General features: G+C 37.7%; 1 protein-coding gene across 1 annotated transcript; it reads left to right on the top strand.

Annotated features, from left to right (window-relative positions):
- Positions 1-63: 63 nt before the first annotated feature.
- On the top strand, positions 64-5592 carry tal1 (T-cell acute lymphocytic leukemia 1). The gene is made up of 4 exons (XM_039682606.2): positions 64-153; positions 1544-2114; positions 3261-3352; positions 4793-5592. The coding sequence occupies exons 2-4, from the start codon at positions 1663-1665 to the stop codon at positions 5227-5229; spliced, it is 981 nt and encodes a 326-aa protein (XP_039538540.1). The 5' UTR covers positions 64-153; positions 1544-1662; the 3' UTR covers positions 5230-5592.
- Positions 5593-8649: the final 3057 nt, after the last annotated feature.

Here is an 8649-nt window from a genome sequence, read left to right as displayed (position 1 = left end):
CCATACTGAGAAGCGCGCGCTGGACGTGATGTGGAATTATATAGACCTCACTTCCAGTTCCACACAGCACTTCAGTGCATCTAAAACCTCAGACATGGATGACCCTCCACAAAATGGCTCCATGCACACACTAACATCCACCGCCCGACGACGGTAAGAGGCGAATATTGGTGTTTCTGGGCTCATTTGATACCAATGCAGGTCGTAATTAGGCTTTCTATCGACGCCAGATGATTAATATAAGCTCAGGTATGATTTATATCATTTATATTTGGCTGTATTCGGTCTTGGAGCAAATAGGCCCTTGAGCCTGCAGAATACATGAATCGATTTGGCATTTATTTTATAATTAAAGGGCGTTTAGGACGTGATCTTTTCATCTAAACTTAAGAAATTCGATTCATTTCGATTCGATTTTCCTCACGGCTGCTATTTTCCGCTTTTCCGTTTAGTGCTTAAAAATAATAGCCACCATAACTCCTCCAATAAATGAACTAATCTCATCGATTTCCCATTTATTAAACTAAAGCTGAGATTTTGGTCGATTTAGTTTCTAAATGGTAAATATGAATTATTTGTTGTTTGTTTTTTTTAAGTTTGTTGCCGAATTATTAGTCTATTTGACATCGTATAGCTACACGTAGCCTAACGATTTTTTTTTCGTCAAATCTGGTTGGTTATTAATGCTGGATACAATAATAACAATTAATTTGAATAGCCTACATAAATACGATAAAATACATTATTAAATAAACTATATATTGACGGAGAAAACAGAAAGAGCTAAATGTAGAAATGTGTGTAAATTGGGTATGACGTATTAATATTTAGCCATCTTGTTGTGTTTACACACAAAATAAGCAATACATTATTAAGAGTCATAAATGCCACTGGAGACAGAAAACATTACAAAATACCATTAACATGCACAAATATATATAGGCTATTTAAATATTATGCAATAATAATAAAAGGTTCAAAATTGGACGCAATTACTCACGTAAAAATCTTTGTTTTAGGTAAAAAAGACGCAAATAAATTATTGACAGTACTATCACCACCACCACAATAAATACGCTAAAATTTATACATATGAAATCATGCTACAATAATAACAATGATAGGCTAATAAAGTTGGTCATTTAAAATGTAGGCTAATATGATAAAATATGCTAATCTGGAAAGGTGTTATTGAATACGTCCTGTAATAATTATGCAGATTATTTTCTGTTAAATAAATGTCGAACAATGTTTGCGGAAGATAAGCTCTTTTCCAACGAAGACACCGATGTGACACGCTTATCTCCAGATACCATGAGGAGAGTGATGATATATAAGCAGGCCAAGGTCAAGTCACGGGAGGACCCTAAAATATATTTGAGCGTTTAATAGGCAAACCTGCTGGATGGCACAGGGCTTTGGATACAGTAGTTGTGTGAGACACGTGCTGTCATAGAGCTGCGTTACTGTACTGTTCCAGTCACGCGCGCAGCGAGGACGCGCGTAATAACGCTGGCGCTCATAAAGGTGTGTGCTTTCACAGGTGACCTCCGATGAGAAGCTAAACAGGCGCTGGATTGGTTGGGATTGGAATTACAATTTCCGTTGGATTCCACTAATTATAAGCGTTTGGATTTTGTTTTTCTGGAGCTGGACTTGAGGATGATGGAAAAACTGAAATCCGAGCAATTTCCGCTGAGCCCGAGCACGGAGGGCTGCGGTTCCCCCCCGCCCGAGGAGGGGGACGCATGCGGGAAACAGGAAGGCACGAAGGCAGAGACAGGGGAGCATCACCTCCCCGAGGAGCGCCGCGTCCTTAATGGAGTTGCCAAGGAAACGGCTCACCACGCCACCGAGCTAAAAAAGGAAGTGGCGGTGATCGAGCTGTCCAGGAGAGGAGGGAGCGCGGATATAAAAGGCAGAGAGCTCAAGGCAGACATCAGCCATAAGGTGCAGACCACCGAGCTGTGCAGACCACCGATCCCACTGCCGCTGCCTCCCAGAGACCCGCTGAGCGACACTCGAATGGTGCAGTTGAGTCCGCCCGCTTTCCCTCTCCCGGCACGAGCGATGCTCTACAGCAACATGACGCAACCGCTCGCCACTATTAACAGGTAACAGCACTTTTGTACGATGCACACAGTTAAAGATGCATGCATTTGAATAGCCTACACTTTTTTTTTTTGTGCATGGTCATTTTTTTTGTTGCAAAGATCTTTAATTTCTCTTTTTTTAACATGTTCTTGCACTAGTCTGTTTAAAATGGTTTATTTTATGATGCATGAAATTATCCGTGGCATTTGAGAAATCTAAAGTTCTGATGCAATGATTTATTCAACCTATTCAAATATATATATTGAATGACCCCGAAACAAAATAAAATAAATAATTAGGGCCTTTTTATATAAATAAAACTTTTTAAAACAAAATAGAGCGATCATTTTCTTTGTAGCTATTTCGTTCACTAGAGTTCGTTTTCTCCTTATTTGATAATGCAGTGTTATATAATGATTCGTTTCCGTTTCTATTCTATATTTATGAAATATGGAAGTACTTCGTTTCTCCATCAGCAATCGAGTATGTTAAAGAGAAATGTAAAGCAATAAAATGTATTTTAAATAATTTTTATATATTATTTTATATATTTCAAGCTTTTTCAGTACAATTTGATTGCTTATATTCTATTCTGTTTAATGACATTTGAACTATATTAACAAACTGGATTTTACGACCATTATTTAATGCATTCAAATGTATTTTTTATATATTTTCAAGCTTTTTTCGGTCCAATTGAAGTATTTAAGTGCTTTCTATTATATTCTGTTTAATGACATTTGAACTATATTAACAAACTGCATTTTAGGACCATTATTTAATGCATTCAAATGTATTTTTATATATTTTCAAGCTTTTTTCTGTACAATTGAAGTATATGATTGCATTCTATTCTATTCTGTTCAATGACATTTGAAGTATATACATATGAATAAACTGCATTTTAGGATCATTATTTAATGCATTGAAATGTATTTTTTATATATTTTAAAGCTTTTTTCAGTACAATTGAAGTATATGAGTGCTTTCTATTCTGTTTAATGACATTTGAAGTATATAAATATGAATAAACTGCATTATTTAATTTGTGTATATTTTACAAGCTTGAAATATTTGAGTGCTTTAACTCTGTTTAATGACATTTGAAGGATCATTTGAAAAAGCTTGAATCCACCGTACTGATTCGTGTGCCTGTTTCTCCTCAGTGGTTTTGCTGGAGAAGTGGAACAGTATGGGATGTATCCCAGCAGTCGAGTGAAACGCAGACCTGTACCGTATGAGGTTGAAATCAGCGATGGTAGGAGCATTTTAGATCTTTCCAAGTATGGTAAGCCACTCTCTGGCTGTGTTTTTCTCTTTTTTTCTTATTTCCCACTGTAAAAAAAAAAATATGTTCATCACAACATTTTTTTCTTTTGTCAAATCAACTTAAATAATGTATGTGGTTCAGATAACATAATATTTTGAGTTTCTGATTAAATTAATCTCCTTCATTGTATTAACTCAATTTTTCCATTTCAATGAGTTTAAAATTTTAAAGCAATCAGGTTACTTCAGGTTACAGGTTACTCAGTTAATTTTTTTTTAAATTTAACCAACAATATTTTTTTTACAGTGCATCATCTCAGTCTCATTCTCGACCATTTTAAATGACATCATCTGATAAAAGAAAAGAGCACGCAAAATGAAAATAATAAAGTAAAACAAACGAAATAGCTTTAGATCGTCATTATATAGGCTACTTCATACTGTTACTTTGTGTCATATCATTTTAATTAATCATTTTTTGGGAAAAAAATCATGCAAATATCCATGCTCTTTACTAAAACATTTTTTATGTTGGTTTGTATGTATGTCTGACTGTTAAATAAAAAAATAAAAAAATAAAAATATAATAATAATAATATTTATATGATAATTAAAAAAAAATGGCAAGGAATGCCACTTTAGTTGCTCATCCAAATGAAAGAATAAATATTAATTAGTTAATATGACAATTACCATAAACGTCACCAATATCTTTGCATCACACTGGATTGCATGAAAAGGCATTTCCTCTTAAAATAAAAAGAGAACGAAATATTGTTGTGAAACAAAGACAGAAATCAAGCATGTAAGAGAGAAAAAAAATGGTTACAGTTGCCAATGGGAACCAACCCCCCTAAAAAAAAATCAGTGTATGCGCACGAGAGATAGCTGCGAGTTGCCTATAAAAATGCAAATACGAGTGGATGTGTTTGGCTGCGAGTGCTGAGACTGAGATGTGGGATTCTAATGAGATGAAAACGCGGTGTGCATGACTCAATCTGCTTTTAGACGATATAGAAGAGCATCAAAAGGTATAACGCTGCCTTCGCTGCCCCTTTAAGACAATAGCTAAAAATGCTTTAAATTATTCCTTGACTCAAGAGGTTGGGAATCCATTCAAATAGGTGTAATTATATGAAGCCACTGGTGCATCAGGCAAAGTGAAGCATTGATAGCCCTGTTCCAACAGAGCTGTCTAGGAAGAGAAATGGCCCTGAATAATTGAATGTAAAATGCCACAGATAATAGAAAGGTTAATTAATTCTTGGCTAAATAGGGGGAGATAAAGAGCTAATCTATCAGTGAGAAGTGAGCGAACACCTTAGGTGTGTTCACACCGTTAAAGCACTCAACGCTGCTGATTTGTTATTTGACACTCCAAGTGTTTGCAAAGGAATTCAACCTAACTATACTCTCTCTGCGTTCACAGGGACAGGCTCGCAGCCCAAAGTCGTGCGACGGATTTTCACCAACAGCCGCGAGCGCTGGCGGCAGCAGAACGTGAACGGTGCCTTCGCCGAGCTGCGCAAGCTCATCCCCACGCACCCTCCCGACAAGAAACTCAGCAAGAACGAGATCCTCCGCCTGGCCATGAAGTACATCAACTTCCTCGCCAAGCTCCTCAACGACCAGGACGACGTGGTGGGCGGCGACGCCTCCGCCCGGGCCAACCGAGACGCGACCCTGGTTCGGGACGACCTCCTCCAGGAGATGCTGAGCCCGAACTCCAGCTGCGGGAGCCTGCTCGACGGGGACGTCAGCCCGGAGAGCTTCACCGAGGACCAGGACTCGTCGGTGGAGTCCAGGTCTTCGGCGAAGGGACTGCATCACTCAAGCCTCCCGCTGGACGGAAACACCCAGCGATGACTGAGTTGGGCTCGACGGACTGATTTCCGGAGCCCCAGGTGCTTCGTGGACCTCAACTAGCGTATGTCGTGTGCAAGCATATTCTTACGTAAGACTTTCTGTTCAGCTCTTCTCTTCACGCTTCGATGCTAAGGTGCCCTCCGTGGCGAGACGCTGGTACGGGGGAAAACGTCAGGTAGATTTTTAGTCCACACTTGGTTGCTTAGACAGGATCGCCACCTGAAAACGATAAGAAAACAGATTGAATGGTACCCACACCTCATCAGGTACACCGTCGGTAAGGAGCTGGACTTTTACAACATAAATGAGCATTTGGAGAAGTCAAGTCCTAGAAAAGGAATAGTTCACCAAAAAAAAAAAAAGAGAGTGTATGGAACCTTTTCTTCTAAGAGTGTAAGAACCATACAATGAAAGTCAATGGGGTGTCATTTTTTTTTTTTTTGGACCCCATTGACTTTCATTGTGTGGATAAAACATATCTTCTTTTCTGTTTCCGCAGAAGATCCTACAGGTTTAGAGCGAATTGAGGGTGAGTAAATGATGACCCGGCATCTTTGAGACAAATGTGTACATACTGGGAATTTCAAATGGAATATGACCTTAAAGTATTATTAGCATCATTGGCAATAGCAACAATGCTATTTGGGGAAAAAAGTATCACCATTTTGTAAATGGGAATGTTTCGAAACACAATGGTGGAGGAGGTACAAGAATGTGTAGATAAACCGGGATAATGTTGTGTTTCTGTAATGATGACCCTTCTTCTTTTGCATTGTGATCATGGTACACCATTAATTCACATCTTCATTCACTCGTTTCTTTGGCCAAAACACCCCTCCGACCCGACCATCTCGCAATGACGCATTCATCGAGTAACGTTCTGTCACTTTATTTGACTTGTATGAACTTGATCTGCTTTTTAGCAGAGGATTGAGTAACCAGTCTTGGTACCTTTAAGTCTTTTTTTTGGGGTATTAAATGAGCAAACAAACAAAACAAAAAAAAGGTTATTTTAATGTGATATTTAGTAGAAAGACCTTTGTTGTAAGGTGCAAATCTATCTATGAATATATGCAATGTTATATCTCACAAATTTTATATAAAAAGCCACAAAAATAAAAAACACAAACCTGAAAATGTGTGCTGTTGTTGTAATAGACAATTCAGATCATTGTAAACGTCTGAAATGTAACAGCCGTTTCTGTTGTCATGACAACTGTAAAGGTAGAGAAGGAAAGAAATGTCCAGTGGAGCGTTTTACGGAGTGTCAAAAACACAGGGATTAAAAAGAAAGAAAAAAAAATCTTGCTTTGAAGGGACTTGGATGTATGAAAATACTGTCAAGTCACTCATGTGAGTCATGGCTTAAAGAAAAAATACAATGTACTTTTAGGAAAGGAACAAAATGTTAAATCCCCGACATGAAAAACGAATACGGCGGGATGTGATAACGTGAAACCTTCAACAAGATTTAGATTCCGTCTAAGACATATACTGTAGGGGCTGAATACGTCAGAAACACAGAAAAGGCCTATCTTGTTTTAAGATTTTGAGGGTCATAGCAAGGTGTCTAAACCCTGAGAATATGAGTCTGAAAGGCTGATAAGAATCAAAGCCAATGAAAAAGTCATTGGTGGGTTTACTAGCCCCATGGGGCCTGCAGGGACTGTGAAAAACTGATCCAAGGGCAGTTCCCAGACCGATCACTGATCCACACCCACACCCACATACGTGCTCGACCTTGTCAAACGCTTTCCGTCCCATAAGCTAAAGGACATGAGAGACATTTGGAGCTTTTATGCCATTAAATGAGTGTCATATCATGAGGAGGTAGTGTGCCATCACAATATGAGGATGGAAGATAGTATTTCATGACTTTTGCCGCGTATTTAACATGAATAGCTTGACTAACAAGAAAATGTAGTCCTCATTGACTCATTTTGTTCCAAAATGTTGGTCTAAATATATATATGTATACATTGAGCTCCAAAAATCACCATAAATAAAATGTATAAAATCATTCACTCACAGGGAAGCGTATTGCATTCACTCGAGGAAACAAAATCTACTGTTTTTCTGAATTAACGAATGAATTATCTCAGAATTACGAGATCATTTTTCATGGGAAAAAGTTTTTGCTCTGTTTTTCTGAATTAATGACTTGATTATTGATTATATCTCATAATTCTGAGATAATTAACTCATTACACTTCCATATACTCATTTATGGTGCTTAACAAATAAATAAAGAATTAAAAAAAAAATATATATTTGGAATATTTGATAAAAACCACAACATTTTGTAATTCATTCATTAAATTCTTTACGTGATTGTGAACCAAAAACCATCATGAAATTTAATTTAATTTAAAGATTTTCACGAAAAACCACAATCAATGTTGATATTAAAATGTATAATATTATATAATAAGATATTTTTAAATAAAATGTATTTACAATATTATTATAGTATTTATAATCATATATAAATTAACTTTTATTTCATGAATATTTACTTTGAGTTAACAAAACGGTCGCATTAAATAAATATTATCCATAATATTCCATTTGATTGTGTTTATATAAGAGCAGCCAATACAATCTGGAAAATAACATCTGCTTCACAGAATAAATAGTCAAAGTTGATTAAATTATGACAAAATTGTCATTTTATAAGAGTTACATTACAATTCAAAATTATTAGACGTAACGCACATTTCATTTATCTCTAAATCTCACTATAAACGATTAAACTGTGGGCTCAATATCAAGTTCTGCCGCTCTATTTGTCCACTGAAGATTAGTCAGATCTTCAATGGTGTCCGCTTCCCATGAATACTAAAGCCACATGATGGCCTGCATGTGTGTACTGTGTATTAAACACACCATCAAAACACTCTAATTCTATTAAGTCCCTTCATTCATCTCAAATGCCAATGCGCTCACTCTTAAAATGGTGGGCTGGTTGCACGGATTCAATCAGGGATTTTTGACGCCATCTTTTCCCTTTTTAATTAACTGCGGTGTAGTCGCTATCCGCCTTTTTCCCACCAGTGGCCCCAAAACAGGGACTTCAACCTGGATGGATCCCCATCACAACAAAAGGACATGCTCGCCGACTGATAAAGACCACCATTACCCGGAGATAACTAGACAAGGGGAGAGAGTATTCAATTAAGACGCCCCTCCTTCTGGGACAAGGACGTCCCAGTGAACCTTCCAAAGGTCTGGTTCTCAGAGGCAGGACGGGCCAGTGGAAAGAGTCTCCGCTGGGGTCTCTCATGGCTATCTACCACACCATCGGCAGAAGTGGCTCCCTTGGGGGGGGAGCGGGCCGGTGTTTTATACGAGGTGTTAATGAGAGGGCAGTGCGCATTTCAAGCAGTGCTAATTTCCTCTGGGCTGAGAGACGCTCATGTG

This window comes from Pimephales promelas, chromosome 2 (assembly GCF_988280905.1).
Source record: "Pimephales promelas chromosome 2, fPimPro1.hap1.1, whole genome shotgun sequence".
NCBI classification, from domain to species: domain Eukaryota; kingdom Metazoa; phylum Chordata; class Actinopteri; order Cypriniformes; family Leuciscidae; genus Pimephales; species Pimephales promelas.
Note: the sequence above shows the minus strand (reverse complement) of the source record. Positions and strands in the feature narration are given on the sequence as shown.

Coding starts and splice junctions, on each gene's coding strand:
- tal1 (XM_039682606.2), top strand. CDS start 1,663: ATGATGGAAAAACTGAAATCCGAGCAATTTCCGCTGAGCCCGAGCACG. Junction 2,115..3,260: donor CCGCTCGCCACTATTAACAG/GTAACAGCACTT, acceptor GTTTCTCCTCAG/TGGTTTTGCTGGAGAAGTGG. Junction 3,353..4,792: donor TGAGGTTGAAATCAGCGATG/GTAGGAGCATTT, acceptor CTGCGTTCACAG/GGACAGGCTCGCAGCCCAAA.